The following is an 18,569-nucleotide window of genomic DNA, read 5'->3' on the forward strand; positions in this document are numbered from 1 at the left end:
TTAATTTATTTCTTTTTTTTTTTATACTCTTGCTTTCATTTTTTTGTATTACTTTTATTGCTGACACAAGCCTTGTGAAAGCAATAGGTATATGCCTTTTTGGAGAGATCTGGGGTCTATAAGACACCAAATGCCTCCTCTGCACTTAAAAGCATTCAAAACACCAAGATCTGTGTTTCTAAATGCTTTTGATTTCCCCCCCAAAAAATGGCACAGCTGGTTTCCGAGAAAACCAAAAGTGATGTCATGTCATCGCTTCCTGGTTACTATTACGAACAGCCAATCAAAGCCAATCCAATCTTTGCTTGGCAGTCCAGCCAGCCCGCAGATGCACCAGCTGATCGCTCGGATCTCCCGGTGGGACGGGAGAACCTGAGAAAGCAGCGAGAGGCGGCAGGAGGGGGGTGGAATGCGCCCTCCAGAAGCTTGTAATAGCAATCAGGCAGCTGGTTAGCCACTTCGATTTCTTTTGCAAGAGAGTCGACAGTTGGCGCTAAAAAAAACGGTACCGAGGTGATGCCTGCAACTGCATATCATCCTGGTATAACCACCTGTAACGGCTACCCACTGGTGAGAGGGTCTCAGCCGTTGGAGACGTCCTTTTCCCTGGCAAGCTGCGAGATGCAGGTACCGCCGGTATATCCCATCGAACGCCCTTTCAAGAAACGAGACGGGCTACGTTTGCAGAGTCAAGCAGGACTGACTTTTAATGCCACATTTTTCTTCCTTATATCTGGTTACAAACTGTACAGAAACAAATGACACTCCCCCCCCCCCCCCAGGGGGGACTTCAATACACATACTTTGAAACAATGACATTCCCTTGAGCCAATCAGCCGCTAGACGTTTTGGCTCCTACTTAGCTCGATCAGACAATAGAATTCAATTAACCTTTAAAACAATTATCACTCACACATAATCCCCATCAGCCTACACCTCACAGGAGGCTGTTACCTACACAAAAGAGAGTTCATTAGCTATGCGAAGGGTACATTAGCAATTAGCAGTGAAAGAGACCATTGTCCAATTAACCCTTTGAGCTCAGAATACAATGTGGTACATCCAATTGTGACAAGCCATGCAGTTCCTTGTAGTCCTCCCTGCATGAAGATTATCGATGTCCAGGCAGCATGCATATGTCCGTTACACCACCTAATATCCAGTGATGAACAGGTACTTTGCTGGATGGGAGGTGGTTCAATTATTATTATTTATTTTTTATAATACAAGCAGTGTAAGTACCTGAATGTGATCTGGTATCAGCCTCTTGCAGGTCCTATGCAGCAGAGCATAGCAGCACCAAGAGCCAAGCCGCTGTGATAAAGTGCTAACAATGGAGGAGAGAGCAGAGTGACAGAAAGATGAACTCATCAGTCGGCCGCTTGTCCTTTCACTGTTCAGTCACAGGTTAGGGAAGGGACATGACCGGTAGGTGTTAATGACCTGCAGCAGATACCAATTTGGTTTTCTACTCATTTCACTTGAGCCCAGGGAGCTCATCATCACTCCAGCCTGAACTCACATGAGCAAAGAACAGCACTGCCTCATTCAACACCCACCCGCCATTGGTGGAACACAAGAAAGAAGACCTATAATTCGATGTGACTAGACCCCAAGACCCATGGAACTATGGTAAGTACTGTATGTTCATTTTTAAAACCTAAAAGTCAGGGTGCTCCAAGGGAGAACTGGAAATGGAGGAAGGGGTGGAAAGACAACACGTTAGATGTAAAAGTAAACAAAACAAGAGACTACCTTGAAGAATAAGTTTTGAAAAGTTCTGAATCGCTTCTGTTTTCTATACTTTTAGTCTCACCTACCTGATGATGGTGGGGGATGGTGTGATCTTCCTGTGTGGAATCCCGGGAATACAGAGGACGGGGACATCTCTCTGGTGGGTTTGTGTCACTGAATGGCTCCATTATGATGTTCTTGTGTCCTTCCAAAAACGTCTCCATCACACTAACCTCATCCCTCTCCTTTTTTATCTCTTCTTTAACAGCATTATTCCAATCACTTTGGTTTATACCCTGAATATTTCATAAAAACAAGATTAGCTCTAACAATTTACAGTAGCTATTAAACATGTCAAAATGTAAGCATCAGCTATTATTGATTATCTTTCTACTTAACCTTATATAAGCTGGTGTGATCTTCCCGTGTGGAATCCCGGGAATACAGAGGACGGGGACATTTCTCTGGTGGGTTCCCATTACTGGATCCATCTGTAGGAAACACACACTGACTGAATACATTGTTTCTATGTGTTTATCAGATGATGGGGGATCTAGGTGGACCCTCCGTACTGCTCTCTCCTTTACAATAATGTGCACCACCCTACAGTTTGGGCCCCACTGTTAGCTGGGAATACAGAGGACAGGGACATCTCTCTGGTGGGTTCCCATTACTGGGTCCATCTGTAGGAAACACACACACTGACTGAATACATTGTTTCTATGTGTTTATCAGATGATGGGGGATCTAGGTTGACCCTCCGTACTGCTCTCTCCTTTACAATAAAGTCTCCTCTTACCCGGTGATGTGAGGGGCGGCTGATTCTCCATCATGACGTCCTTGTAGAGATCCTTGTGTCCTTCTAAATACTCCCACTCCTCCATGGAGAAATAGACAGCGACATCCTGACACCTTATAGGAACCTGACACACACAATGATACAGTCACCATCCAGACACATCCCTTGTCTGTTACTGGATAATGTCCCGGAATTCCCGGCACAGCTCACCTCTCCTGTAAGCAGCTCAGCGATCTTCTTGGTGACTTCTAGAATTTTCTTGCAATTGTTTCTCTTGAGCTTCAAGGAGTGAGGTGAAGGCACTGTGATAGTTAGATGGTCACCAGACTTCACTGGAGGAAAACTCTGCATTGAAAAAGCAACAATAATGTCATGTGACCTCCCAGAATCCTCCTCACCTGTTAGGTCAGTTCTGTGTTTTAGTAATAGAGATAGGAGTGATATCATGAGACCTCCCAGAATCCTCCTCACCTCTCCAGTCAGCAGGTAGATGATCTCCAGGGTGAGGTCTAACATCCTCTCAGTCATGTGACTTGGTTCCTCCTCCATCCTCATTGATGTGATCCACACAAGACTCTGATCCCTGTAGACAGATAATATATAACTCATAGACAAGTAAGGATTCATTTTAAACCCTCTTTCCAACACAGAGGGAGGTTTGGAACTACAACAATTTTTAAAATATTTTATATTCTTCAATTATATATCTTTATTTATCATTATTATTACTGTAGTGGGAAGTTCTATTTATGAAGGCATCACATGTCTCTCTCTCTATCTCTCAGTGTGCTTGTGTGTATCCTCATCTGTTGGAGATAAAAGGCATTACAGTGACTATGGAAGAAAAGGACGGACATGATGGGGATTTGCTGGATGTAAATATGAAATAAGATCTCATTACCTCCTCTGCTGCCAGTTCCAGCAATGTCTCCGCTCTACTTCCTCCCGACTCACCTCTTACCCAGAACTTCGTTTTTAGAACCTTACATCATTTCCTTTTTGTATTTGACCTCACTTCCTGTCTGCGCCTGCTACCACTGTCCCTGATTTCAAGGGACTATCCCTGATTTGGAGCAATGTCCCTCTGTCCCCATTTCCTTCATATTTACCCCTCATTTTGGTCTGATCTATATAGTTGCAGATAAAATGCACTTTTTATCATTCAAAAAGTTTCCCAGTGCTAGACCTTTCATCCAATTTCTATGTAGCGCCCTGCTCCCAATGACTGGGGCGCTATTCTAAATTTAGAGGGCCTCTGAGCCAATAGTTGGGCTCAGACTTTATTGAATTCCATTGAAATTAGCCTCTGTTCTGGCTATGGTTGTGCTTGATAGAGTTTCCCCCTGTTTGGCTGTAGGTGGCGTTACCACCTCAGGCCCATGTTGGAACACAAGCGAACCATGGTGTGTTGAGTGACCCTTCTCAGCAGCAGCCCAGTGGGAGTGGTGCCCCGCTGTGCATGCCGGGAAGGGGTACTTAAGGGCAGACGTCGTTTTTCGGGGTCCTTCGCCTCGTGGCCCTCCTGGCGTGAGGCACTTGTGTGTGATCTTGACCTCGGGACCACATTGGTCTGAGGTCGCATCTCCATGGAGTAGGCCCAGCTACGCTGGCTGGGGCCTATGATTCTGAAGGGGATACCAAGCTGTCCATCCAAGTGGGGGAAGCTGCTTAACGAAGGAAACCGGGGGAGGACCTGCCGTGGAGGAGACCAAGCAAAGCAAACTAATGTCTTGGGATAGACCTGGTGACTTTGTTATTAAGGGATCCACTACTCGATTTGTCTTTTAGTCTGTGGGATCGGCTTAAAGGCTCTTTTACTGTAAGGCAGGAATTTCGGGACTTAAATCCTGTGGCAGAGGATCCCTGACTTTCGTTCTCAGACGGTCTGTGGCAGAGACTGTTCTCATACTGTTCGTGCATCATCCCGGCTTCTAGGCCATGTGAGAGGGGTCTATCCGGGTGAGCAATACCCACTCAAGAGAGAGTGGTGAATACTGGAACTTTAGATAATGTTGTGCATTCTGTACCACGTACCTGAACCTTCCCCTTCTCTCTCCACTCTCTTCACAACTTTTATGCAGGAAAAATAAAACCTAACAGTTGAAGGTTTTACATCTTGTGTGGACATTGCAATTTCTACAGACTTTCTTCCCCTGACAACGAACTTAGCGGTAACGTGCAAAACCCAGCAGCTCCTACGGGGGTAGTGCTACATCTAAATGGCGGCATTTGTAATTTTTAAAAGGCAATATAAATGAATAGTAGTGGTAAAAAAAAGCATGTGTGGATTTAATTAACCTTTTTTTGGTTCATTCTCCTTTAAGGGGATGTGGCAGGGGCGTGTCCTATGCCTGCATACGTTTGCTAGTAGGTGTCCCTCATTCCCATCTAAAAATGTTGGGAGGTATGATGGTATTACTGCCTGTTTCTGACTTCCTGTGTCTGTACATGTGAATAATTATAAGATAACACTGGCTAACAAATAAGATCCACCAGATCCTGTAACCATTTTAATAATATTGCCGATAAAAGCACAGAAAAAATTAAATATGTGAATTGCTAACTTGTCGTGTTTTTCCTCTGCGTAAAATTAGTTTTTCCTCCCTTGCATTGTGCGTTTATGTGTCTGTAAAGCCTCGTACACATGTCCGAAGGGAGTTGGCCGTGAACTTGTACTGCATAAAGACGACAGAACTTTTTCAGCCGACTTATATTGACATGGGGTCAGGCCCGTCGGAACACGACAGGCAAAGCAAGCAACTGCTTGGGGCCCCGAGCTGGCCAGGGGCCCCAGCAGGACGGGCCCTTACTGAGCCGCTGTGCAGCTGCTTAGGGTGCCTATGTCTGTCCCTGGTCCTGGACAGTTTCAATGGAGAACAGCCAGCGCAGCCACTGCATTTCCTGTACTGGTTGCTAGGGCCGCCCCGCTTGGCGTCTAGTAACCAGTGATGTCACTCACTATCAGACAGGTCAGGAGGGAAGCCCGCGCTTAGTGCTGCACAACTCTCTGGGGCCCCGCCCCTCCTCCGGTGCCCAGTGTCATTTAGCAGGGACTGGTCTCCACTCTCCATGTGATCTGAAGTTTTCCCGGGCAGCTGCACACTGGCTGCTAACTTCTCTCTCTCTCCTGCACTCCTTTGGGCATAACAGCAAGAAGAAGAGAGCTGTACCGGACTGCCAGCAGTGAGTACACTTGATATATCACAGGGATCCAGCCTGTCCCTGACAGATGCCTCTGATCCTTCCCACGCGTTCCCCCTTCCTCTCCCTGTGCTTGATAATGGAGGTGAAGTCCGCTCCAGCCAGCTACTGTCTCTGTCTGATGTTTTTCCAATCACTGTCTGCACGGTGCCTCTCTGATACTCCCCCGTGCTCCCCCCCCCTCCTCTACTTGGGCTTGATAACAGAGGTCACTGCAATGGCTCCTTTTCAGCCACACAGACTGCACACCTCCTGTCCCTGCTTTCTCAGCATGCCTGGTTGCTGTGAATCTCCCTCAAACACCACAGTAGAAGAGGGGGCACATTAATGTCTGATTCACACTGCTGCAATGTCAAACATCACATGTGATTCGCACCTCACTGCTGTGCAAATCTCATGTGATGTCTGTGAGTGTTACCCTAAGGGGCTCTCTACCACTGGAGTTGTCTGATTTTTGTGCTGGAGCTATAGAATACTCAAAACTGGCTGTGTTGGAAAGGTTCTGGCTACAAACAGAGCACACAAGTACTGTACATAAGCTGACATGTTGTAACCTATCATTTAAAAAAAAAATGTAATGTAGCGGGCGGGGAGGGAGTGCGTTGTCATATTCTGCTCCCTATCGCAGAATGTTGCGGAAGTCACGTGGCGGCCAACTGCGCATGCGCTCCAGCCTCCAACGGCAAATGCGATGTCGTAAATCCTGTGGAACGCACTACACTCCAGTGAACCCATCACAATTTGACACACGGAGCGGGGGGAGAGAGAGACACACACATTCAGAGCGAGAGAGAAATAGAGATACTGAGATACATTCAGAGCGAGAGAGAGATGGTGTACATATATTTTATATAACGGAAGTAATGCATGCCTGAGCCCCAGTTCTCTCTCAGTATCTCTATATCTGTATCCCTCTCTCACTCTGAATGTATCTCAGTATCTCTATATGTCTATTTCTCTGTCGCTCTGAATGGGTCTCTCTCTATCTCTCTCCCCCGCTCTGTGTATGGTAATACGTCACTTCCGTGACAAATTGTGATGGTTCACTGAAGGGTAGTGTTGTAAATCCTGTGGAACGCATCGCACTTGCGGTTGGAACGCATTGCGCATGCGCAGTTGTCCGCCACGTGACTTCCGCAGCATTCTACGATAGGCAGCAGAATGTGACAATACAGGGGCATAAAAAGAACATAGGGAGGGAGGAGGGGGCCGGGGGATGTAAAAAGAACATGGGGTGGGGGGCCTCCATGTCCATTTTGCTTGGGGCCCCCAAATTCCTTCAAACGGCCCTGCATGGGGTGTAGTCACTGGGTGATGTCATCTGGTGACCCCGTCCCTTATGACATCACCACATAGGACAGTGATGTCATAAGGGGGGGGTCAAAGGCATTACAGCGGGAGAGAGCATCGCGTCAACATCGGAAGAAGAGCAGAGGGAAGAAGACTGGGCAACAGCTAGGAAAAGTGCAGGCAAAAGAGCAGAAGATAGCTGAAGACACCGGACAGCGGGAGAAAAACCGGAGATCACGGAGAAGAGGCCGGAGAGAGCGTAAAAGTCGGAAGAGACCCCCGGAGCTGCCTAATAAATTACTTCAAATGCCTGTGTAGTGTGTTTTATTTTTGACACTTTTTTTTTTTCCAGGTGAATGGTTAGGGGAATTATGTACCCCATACTCATTCACATAGGGTGGGGGCCGGGATATGGGGGCCCCTTATTAAAGGGGGGCTTTCAGGCTTTCAGATTCCAATAAGCCCCCCACACACAGACTCCGACAAAAAACAGCCAGGGTTGTTGGGAAGAGGCCCTTGTCCTCATCAACATGGGGACAAGGTGCTTTGGGGTAGGGGGGGGGGGCGCAGGTGTCAGACCAGTTAAGACAGTTAATAAATATAAAATTCCGCGCCCAATTACCAAAAGAAAAGTTAAATTAACAAAAAGCTGCTCCTCATAAACAATACTGAATTGTGAACATTAAAGGTGAAAATAGAGGGCGCTAAATTACACACATGTTGAGCCTTAATCAATATATGGTGCAAAAAACACAACCAATCAACCAATTGATTGGTAATAGTAAACTGAATCTTACAAAAACCTTTATAAGGAAACAAAATAGAAAAAAATATATAAACAATCAGAAATTGCAGACGACACTGCACATTTGGTGATCACACATAAATAGCATTCGATGTGTAAATATTTATAAAAGTCCCAATATTCAAGAGAAAAATATTCAAAATGTCTTCAATTGTTGTGATCTTCCTAGAGATAAAAGTGAGAGAGTGCCACCACCACACTTGAAATCTTCAATTTCCACCCAAGGTGCTTTGAAAATATAATGCTCTTACCAGAGCTTGTTGACCACTTTCGTTAGAAAAATAGTCAAACAAGCATATGCAGGATTGTGCCTGCGCACATAGGATAAGGATAGCTCAATCTTAGATCCAGACGCTCCAAAAGAGATAATATGCAAAAGAAGAAACCAGGAGGAGCCAATAGCGTGATACCGTTTAATTTAAAATAACATTAAAAACATGGAAATGCCAAATGGCCGCTTACTTCAAAGGGTGCCCACCCGGCACTAAGGCTGTAGACTTTTTACCGCCAATCTGCGGTTCAAAATTCGGATCCCGGGGGAGGAAGCTGGCGCCGTCACACCAACACGAGATCCTTAGTGTCAACACCACAGAGCAGGGGGATGTCACGTGACCAGGACCGCCTCCGACGTACGTTTCGTTAGTATAACGTCATCAGGGGGGCGTGCCTGGTCACCAATGCATCTCGGTATTTGTAGTAGGTAATGGCCAATGATAGGTTCAGAGCGAAAACAAATGTGAATACAGCCTCGGTCCCGAGAAGACATTCACAAATATGATTCACAAACATTTAACATCAACAATATATGACAATGCTCCCTACATATATAGGCAAAGTTATGTAAGAAGATTAAAAATATGAGAAATATAAATTTAATAAAAACCGCTGCTCTCGCATCCCTCCGGACGTGCAATGCCATTGTAAATAAAGCAGACCCGGTTCATGCTCTGTAGAGCCATGTTAATTACCCCATGTTCAAGCATATAATAAGTAGAAAAATTATACAACAAAGGTGGACAAAAAAGTAATTATTAGAGGTGCAAACCCCATACGCAGAGAGGGAGAATTACAAAGGAAGAAATATATATAAATAAACATTGCTTCCCTTGTCACCCTCTGGATGTGCAAAACCAGTCAGGTATATTTAAAAATTAAAAATTACCCTACCAACAAAGGTGGACAAAACATAAAAAAATATAAATATATAATAGATATATGTTGTGTTATGTGGTTGTTCATCTAACACAACATATATCTATTATATATTTATATTTTTTTTATGTTTTGTCCACCTTTGTTGGTAGGTTAATTTTTAAATATACCTGACTGGTTTTGCACATCCAGAGGGTGACAAGGGAAGCGATGTTTATTTATATATATTTCTTCCTTTGTAATTCTCCCTCTCTGCGTGTGGGGTTTGCACCTCTAATAATTACTTTTTTGTCCACCTTTGTTGTATAATTTTTCTCCTTATTATATGCTTGAACATGGGGTAATTAACATGGCTCTCATCGCTTTGTGAATGTCTTCTCGGGACCAAGGCTGTATTCACATTTGTTTTCGCTCTGAACCTATCATTGGCCATTACCTACTACAAATACCGAGATGCATTGGTGACCAGGCACGCCCCCCTGATGACGTTATACTAACGAAACGTACGTCGGAGGCGGTCCTGGTTACGTGACGTCCCCCTGCTCTGTGGTGTTGACACTAAGGATCTCGTGTTGGTGTGACGGCGCCAGCTTCCTCCCCCGGGATCCGAATTTTGAACCGCAGATTGGCGGTAAAAAGTCTACAGCCTCACTTTGAAGTAAGCGGCCATTTGGCATTTCCATGTTTTTAATGTTATTTTAAATTAAACGGTATCACGCTATTGGCTCCTCCTGGTTTCTTCTTTTGCATATTATCTCTTTTGGAGCGTCTGGATCTAAGATTGAGCTATCCTTATCCTATGTGCGCAGGCACAATCCTGCATATGCTTGTTTGACTATTTTTCTAACCAAAGTGGTCAACAAGCTCTGGTAAGAGCATTATATTTTCAAAGCACCTTGGGTGGAAATTGAAGATTTCAAGTGTGGTGATGGCACTCTCTCACTTTTATCTCTAGGAAGATCACAACAATTGAAGAAATTTTGAATATTTTTCTCTTGAATATTGGGACTTTTATAAATATTTACACATCGAATGCTATTTATGTGTGATCACCAAATGTGCAGTGTCGTCTGCAATTTCTGATTGTTTATATATTTTTTTCTATTTTGTTTCCTTATAAAGGTTTTTGTAAGATTCAGTTTACTATTACCAATCAATTGGTTGATTGGTTGTGTTTTTTGCACCATATATTGATTAAGGCTCAACATGTGTGTAATTTAGCGCCCTCAGTTAAGACAGTTCCCATAGGGAAACATTGATTTTCACACGTCATGCGACATGAGCTCCAATTGTCGGCGCGTTTGTCGTACCAGTGTGAACCCGGCTTAATTCATATGGGTTCGGGTTTAAAGGGATGAGTTGGCAACCCTAGTCACACAGCCTTTTACACTCAAACGTGTTCGGACATGTTCTAACTTGCACTCGCCTGGGTCGCAGACCAGTGGGCTCAGTCTTTACAAAGTAGTAGAAGAATTAACACGTGTGCGAGTTGCGCTGTTGTAGGAAAATGAGTGACAGGAATATGGAGCGGTGACTTAACAACAAACTTTGTGCGAAAATTGGCAAAAGTGCGAGTGAAACGTTACAACAGTCTTCTGGTGAACATTTCATGAAGAAATCAAGTGTTTTTGAATGGCATAGGCGGTTTAAGTAGGGGAGGGAAAATGTCCACCATGATGCAAGAAGTGGGCAGTCAAAAACGTAAAGGAAGGATGCAAGTGTGGATAGAGTGCAAAGCCGCGTACGCTCAGATCGAACATCGAGTGTGTGTATGATGGCATAAGAATGGAACAGGAACTGGGAGACAGTTTGGGAGATTCTAACTGAGGATTTGGGAATGAGAACGATTTTGCCAAATATGGTGCCTCAAATATTGATAGAAGATCAAAAAGAACGTCTTCTTCAAACTTCGTTCAATCTTTTGAAGAATTTAAAGGTGTTTGATATATATTTTTTTTAGTCCATTCCAGAAATGTAATTGTCGCACCTCATACATGTGTGGTCTATACGCAAGTAGGCTAAGACTCTATCATTCCACAAACAGAATTCAGTGTAACTTACACACCCCCACTTTTGGCCACAGGTCTTCTTTTCCCTTGGGTGTTCCCCTTACTTGATTCCTTAATTTGGGAGGTATGCCCCACGATGTAATTTTTTATGTAAATGCTGAGGAGTAACAAAGAGGAATACTGTAGCGCCTGCGTGGTGAAACACGGCCCTCCCTTATTAAAGAGGTCTTACTCCTAAAAAGTCATGTTTTCAGGATTTACTTCACCTTTCATACATGCTTTAAATTCATGTCAATTGCCTGGTATTTATGAAAGCAATATTATGAAAGGGAAATTCCCAAAACAAGGCCTGTTGTGGGTATCTGAGGTTAGAAAAGAGGTACTGGAGGTTGGGAACTACTGCTATAAGTGTTACTTCAGTGACCGCTCTAAGTCGGACGATATCACATCCAAGATGGTGGCGCCCAGCAGCACTCTCAGGCATACCTCCCAACTTTTTGAGATGGGAACGATGGACACCTACTAGCAAAAGAATGTAGGCATAGGACACACCCCATGCCATGCCCCCTTCACGGAGAATTAATCCCCAACAAAAAGATAATTAAAACCCACAAGTGCTTTTTTTTTTTTTTTACTACTATTCCTCAATATTGGCTTTTGAAATTTACAGATGCAGCAATTTAGAAATTGGATGAAAGGTTTAGCACTGGGAGACACTTTTTTAAAGATAAATAGTGCATTTTATATACAACTATACAGATCAGACCAAAATGAGGGACAAATGAGGAGGAAAGAGGGACATTGCTCCAAATCGGGCACAGTCCCTCGAAATCAGGGACAGTTGGGAGCTATGGTCTCAGGGGTTTGGATAGCTACTCAAGGGAGACTTAATATGAATACAATATATTAAATGCACATTCTATGGGAACCAAGTTGTGAAAATTAATTTTCCGGTGACAGGGCCTGTCATTTTGAACATTGAGGACAAAGTGAGTTTCTAAAGTCCTCCCTGACGTCAAATTCACATTACAATATAAAAAGGACCCCCATTGATAACGTCCAATAGGACGAAACGCGTCTGGAGGCAGCGTCAGTGACGTCACCACGCCTAGGAGGAGGGCTCCTCAAGCCGGCCGGCTTTTACTTGTTACACGCTGTTTTTTAACTTCCTAAGTGTAAGTACACTATTGTTTTAAATAAATTTGTTATACCGTACGGTATCACGCTATTGCGTCCCTCTCTGTTTCCCGCTACATGCAAATTGGACCGCTTTATTACTGCTGCTTTGCTGACGGGCTGTGTTTGCGTCCCAAACCGCAACCACTCATCACTTTCCATTTGAGGCTGCTATGTGGCTGATAACCTCGGAGTGTCCTAGTCCAGGGGATTAAAAGGCCGTGGCTGGGCTATAGCCAATTGCATCAAAGGCTTGCCATCTGGTAAGCTGCTATATGTCTCTGGTGGTGGGATAACACAGATTGTATGCATGTCACCAGGTGCATTGAAAATCTGATCAGCTACTGTTCCTACATGCAAATCAGCCTCTGATCCTTTCACTTGAATTATTTGTTTGATGCTGCTTGGAATTCACCACTCCTCTCATTGCTTATGGACTGTTTAATGTTACATATTAATTTGTTTTAATCTTGGGCGCGGCTTTTTTATATTGTAATTTTTTCTGTTATCACACGCTAGCCGCTGCCTGAGGACTGTGTTGTGGCAGCGCGTTTTTTTTTGTTTTATATGTTAAATTCACATTACTGGAGATCTTAGGCTGCTACTGGAGATAACCTTGTGCTTCTAGTTATAGAGGAACATGTGACCTCCTCCCAATGACAACTACAAGGCCCAAGGACTGTTACATAACAGAGGGGGTAAAGTCACCACTCCCAACATACCTCCTGACATAGGTGCAATGGGGGTTATTTACGAAAAGAAAATCCACTTTGCAAAATGCACTTGAAATTGCACTCAAAGTGCACTTGGAAGTGCAGTCACTGTAAATCTAAGGGGTAGATCTGAAATGAGGGGAAGCGCTGATGATTTTATTATCCAATCATGTGCAAGCTAAAATGCTGTTTTTTTATTTTACTTGCATCAGATCACATCCAAGTGCACTTTCAGTTCAATTTCAAGTGCACTTTGCACTTGTAGTGCAAAGTGAATTTGCCTTTCGTAAATAACCCCGATAGTGTATTCCAGTGTCAACTGCTGTGGAGGCCAGAAGGATTGCAAAAGACGTCGGGCACCCATTATAGCGTCACCGAATGGTAGGTATGGCCAAACAATACTAACATTGGCAGGAGCTTAAAAGGTAGATTGTTTTAAGCCAGGGGTCTCCAAACTTTTCAAACAAAGGGCCACTTTATTGTCCTTCAGACTTTAGGAGGGCCGGATTGTGGCCAACATAGGCAGGAAATGTCACGGGCATCCAGCATTAGTGAGAATAAATATGGCCTCAGGGTTGGTGGTCAATAGGAGGAGAAGTATTCCCCCTATTAGTAAGAGAGATAGTATCCCATCATTGGTATCAGTGGAATATATAGTGGTCCATTGGGAGGAATAGTGCCTCCTATCAGTGGGAGAAATTTTGCCACAAGGGCCGGATAAAGGCTAGCAAAGGGCCACATCTGGCCCTCGGGCCGCAGTTTGGAGACCCCTGGTTTAAGCACTTCACTATTTCCATATGTTTAAGAATGGTAGAGTAGTGAACATACCATGTATAAATGACACTTCTGAAAACACACAAAGGAGGCCAGTGTACCTGTAAATGACTGTGATCTGATTCATCATTACACGGCACAGATGATAGAGAAAATATACAGAGCCGATCTAATCGGCTTTATACCTTGTGATGTCCAGCGACTCTTGATGTGCAGTTGGATCAATGGTTCTATATTTAGAATATATCTAAGCCAGTTTTTTGATTGTCATTAATATAAGAAAGAACATTACATTATGTAATACCTGTAATATTACTTTATTCAAATGATAAAATACATCAAAGTTACCGTTAAATTGTATATAATGGGTGTGTCTTGCCATAAATGGTATTTAACCTCCCTGGCGGTCTTCCCGAGACTGACTCGGGGTTAGATTTTCCTGCTACTATCGGTAACCCCGAGTCAGTCTCGGCTCGCCTCGCTGAATCCACAGGCACTTTTTACTTACCTTGTCCCTGGATCCAGCGATGCCACCGCGCTGTGTGAGCGAGCGGGACCTCGCTCGATTCACATAGTGCCTCCGTGTGACGCCGATCTTCGTTCCCTGCGACGTTACGACGCACGGGGACGGAGAACGGCGCCAAATTCAAAAACGTAAACAAACACATTACATACAGTATACTGTAATCTTATAGATTACAGTACTGTATGTAAAAAAAAACACACCCCCCCTGTCCCTAGTGGTCTGCCCAGTGTCCTGCATGTCATTTTATATAATAAAAACCTTTTTTTCTCCCTGCAAACTGTAGATTGTCCATAGCAACCAAAAGTGTCCCTTTATGTCAAAAATAGTTTTAGATCAGCTAAAAAACAGCGATAATAAATTATAATCACTTGCAGAATTGTGCGATAGCGATTTGTGGGGAAATTCGTCATAAAAAAAAAAAAATAATGACAGCAACAATTCTGCAACTGAGCAAATTTCAGTGATTTTAATTTGATTACATTATTGAATAATTTTTATTATAATTATATTATTATTTGTTATAATTATTTATAATTATTTATTATATTATAATTTATAATTTTGTTTTTAAAAAAATGTCATACCCGGGATGCCTATTAGAATCTTGTTTGGTCAGATTTAAGTGAGTTATTTCTAAAAATTACAGGCCTACAATATAAAACGCCAAATTTCCTTGCAAATAATGGTACCGCTTTCAGCATGTTTTTTCTGAAAGAATCATACCGCCAGGGAGGTTAATATTGGCCATACTACATTCTCCGACTTCTCTCCTTCACCATCCACACTACATTCTCTGACAGCTCTCCTCCACCATCCACACTACATTCTCCCATAGCTCTCCTCCACCATCCACACTACATTCTCCGACAGCTCTCCTCCACCATCCACACTACATTCTCCGACAGCTCTCCTCCCACCATCCACACTACATTCTCCCATAGCTCTCCTCCACCATCCACACTACATTCTCCGACATATCTCCTCCACCATCCACACTACATTCTCCGACAGCTCTCCTCCACCATCCACACTACATTCTCCGACAGCTCTCCTCCACCATCCACACTACATTCTCCGACAGCTCTCCTCCCACCATCCACACTACATTCTCCCATAGCTCTCCTCCACCATCCACACTACATTCTCCGACATATCTCCTCCACCATCCACACTACATTCTCCGACAGCTCTCCTCCACCATCCACACTACATTCCCCGACAGCTCTCCTTCACCATCCACACTACATTCTCCGACAGTTCTCCACCACAATCCAAACTACAATCTCCGACAGATCTCCTCCACCATCCACACTACATTCTCCGACAGCTCTCCTCCACCATTCACACTACATTCTCCGACAGCTCTCCTCCACCATCCACACTACATTCTCCGACAGTTCTCCTACACCATCCACACTACATTCTCCGACAGCTGTCCTCCACCATCCACACTACATTCTCCGACAGCTGTCCTCCACCATCCACACTACATTCTCCGACAGCTCTCCTCCACCATCCACACTACATTCTCAGACAGCTCTCCCCCACCATCCACACTACATTCTCCGACAGCTCTCCTCCCACCATCCACACTACATTCTCTGACAGCTCTCCTCCATTCACATTACATTCTCCGACAGCTCTCATCTACCATCCACACTACATTCTCCGACAGATAATGTAGTATGGATGGTGGAGGAGAGCTGTCAGAGAATGTAGTGTGAATGGTGGGGGAGAGCTGTTAGCTCTCCTCCACCATCCATACTACATTATCTAACAGCTCTCCCCCCACCATCCACACTACATTCTCCGACAGCTCTCCTCCACCATCCACACTACATCCTCCGACAGCTCTCCTCCACCATCCACACTACATTCTCCGACAGCTCTCCTCCACAGCTCTCCTCCACCAGCCACACTACATTATCCGACAGCTCTCCTCCACCATCCCCACTACATTCTCCGACAGCTCTCCTCCACCATCCACACTACATTCACTCACCCATGTGTCTTCTCTGGTGTGTTAGAAGTAACTTTTTCTCAGTGAAAAATTTCCTGCATTCAGGAGATGAATAGGGACGTTCACCTGTGAGAATTCTCTGGTGTTTCACAAGGTCTCCTCTGTGAATGAAGGATTTGCCGCACTCTAAACACCAATAAGGATGATTATCTGTGTGAATTTTCTTGTGTTTACCAAGATAATCATAATCAGAGCATTGTGTGCATTACAGGCCTCTCAGACCACCGTCCAGAGTTCTGTGTAGCATTACAGCCACCATCCAGAGAACTGTGCAGCATTACAGGCCTCCTTGGAGTCAGACCACCATCCAGAGCACTGTGCAAAGCATTACAGTACTCCTCAGAGTCAGACCACCGTCCAGAGCACTGTGCAGCATTACAGACCTCCACAGAGTCAGACCACCGTCCAGAGTACTGTGCGCAGCATTACAGGCCTCCTCAGACCACCACACTGAGCACTGCGCAGCATCACAGTACTCCTCAGACCACCGCCCAGAGCACTGTGCAGCATTACAGGCCTCCTCTGACCACTGTCCAGAGTACTGTGTAGCATTACAGCCACCATCCAGATCACTGTGCAGCATTACAGGCCTCCTTGGAGTCAGACCACCATCTAGAGCACTGTGCGCAGCATTACAGTACTCCTCAGACCACCATCCAGAGCACTGTGCAGCATTGCAGGCCTCCTCAGAGTCAAACCACCATCCAGAGCACTGTGCACAGCTTTATAGTACTCCTCAAACCACCATCCAGAGCACTGTGCACAGCATTACAATACTCCTCAGACCACCAGAGCAATGTGCAGCACTTTAGGCCTCCTCAGAGTCAGACCACCGTTCAAAGCACTTTGCGCAGGATCACAGTATTTCTCAGACAGCACTGGGCCTCATTACAGGCCTCTTTAGAGTCAGACCACCATCCAGAGCACTGTGCGCAGCACTACAGTACTCCTCAGACCGTCCAGAGTGGCTAAATATGAATCTGTGAGTTTGTTCAAACCTTAGTACCATAAATAATAACATGATATTAGAGTATATAATGAGTTTTTAAATTCTATAGAAATGCTTTAATGATTCATTACTTAATTTAACTAAACACATTAGGATTTTAGGTTACTAAAATGATTTTATTCAACTAAAATGTACTGGAGATGTTAATTGACTAAAATACGACTAAAACAATTGCAGATGACTAAAATGGGACTAAAACTAAAATGGCATTTTAGTCAAAAGACTATAACTAAAACTAAATCAAAATTCAATGCCAAAATTAACATTGCTTCTTAGAGACAGTTCATATCGCTGAAGAAAGCCATTCAGCCAGTGCTGTGATGCTTTGAATTCTTCTGAGGATAGTTCAAACTTTGGTGCCATTGTAAGGGCAAATGCTTGAATGTCAGCCCTGTGCACAACCACAGCCTTTGCTCTCTTGTCAGCAATCCATTCACAGATGATATCTTCCAGCTCGGGAAATAATGGATGGCGACCTGATCCACACTTGCGCTTCTTAGCATTTCCCTCGTCCACCTTTTGAATGAGGTTACCGTACTCTGCTCGCCATTTTCGGACCATTCGGAGATCTAACTTCATCTCTTTGCAGAAAGCCGTAAGATTCTTGCCTTGGGAGTCCTCCACAATGGCTTTCTTGTACTCGACGGAATAGCTCTTTCTTTTCGCACTCGTCTTATCTGGGGGATCAAAATACTGTGTTAACCACTTGCCCTCAGGAAAATTTACCCCCTTCCTGCCCAAGCCAATTTTCAGCGCTCTCACACTTTGAATCACAATTGTTCAGTCATGCAGCACTGTACCCATATGAATTTTTTTATCATTTTTTTTTTGTTCACGCAAATACAACTTTCTTTTGGTGGTATTTAATCACCACTGGGTTTTTATTTTTTGTTAAGCAAACAAACTTTTGAGAAAAAAACTAAAAGTTTTTCATATTTTGTTATAAAATTTTGCAAACAGGTAATTTTTCTCCTTCACTGATGGGCAGTGATGAGGCTGCGCTGATAGGCAGCACGGACAGGTGGCACTGATCAGGAGGCATTGATGATGATGCAGTGATTAGCAGCACTGATAGGTGGCACTGGTTAGCAGTACTGATGGGCACTGATTAGCAGTACTGATAGGTGGCACTGGTGGGCACCGACTAGCAGTACTGATGGGCATTGATAGGTGGGACTGGTGAGCACTGATAGGTGGCACTGGTGGGCATTGATTATCAGCACTGATTAGCAGCACTGGTGATCACTAAGGCCGCGTACACACGATCAGTCCATCCGATGAGAACGGTCCGAAGGACCATTCTCATCGGTTAACTGATGAAGCTGACTGATAGTCTGATGTGCCTACACACCATAAGTTAA

The 18,569-nt window shown here is 44.3% G+C and overlaps 1 protein-coding gene and 1 long non-coding RNA gene across 5 annotated transcripts in view; both read right to left on the reverse strand.

The window, feature by feature from the left end:
- Positions 1 to 18,569, reverse strand: part of LOC120909503 (gastrula zinc finger protein XlCGF57.1-like) — an 86,606-nt gene that overhangs the window by 45,736 nt on the left and 22,301 nt on the right. The window contains exons 1-3 of one of the 4 annotated variants that reach the window (XM_040321275.1): positions 2,534 to 2,544; positions 2,134 to 2,225; positions 1,821 to 2,030 (exon numbers count right to left, since the gene is read on the reverse strand). The exons of the other annotated variants lie outside the window; for them this stretch is intronic. Coding sequence (XP_040177209.1) covers positions 1,821 to 1,958 — 138 coding nt within the window. The 5' untranslated portion in view covers positions 1,959 to 2,030; positions 2,134 to 2,225; positions 2,534 to 2,544. Of the gene's footprint in view, positions 1 to 1,820; positions 2,031 to 2,133; positions 2,226 to 2,533; positions 2,545 to 18,569 lie in introns of those variants that run through there. 4 annotated transcript variants of the gene reach the window in all.
- LOC120909507 lies at positions 2,616 to 3,510 on the reverse strand. Its single transcript, XR_005741282.1, has 4 exons — positions 3,263 to 3,510; positions 3,005 to 3,116; positions 2,744 to 2,878; positions 2,616 to 2,657 (listed from the first exon to the last, which is right to left on the reverse strand). It is a non-coding gene; the product is annotated as an uncharacterized LOC120909507 (long non-coding RNA).

This window comes from Rana temporaria, chromosome 8 (assembly GCF_905171775.1).
Source record: "Rana temporaria chromosome 8, aRanTem1.1, whole genome shotgun sequence".
Lineage (NCBI taxonomy): Eukaryota > Metazoa > Chordata > Amphibia > Anura > Ranidae > Rana > Rana temporaria.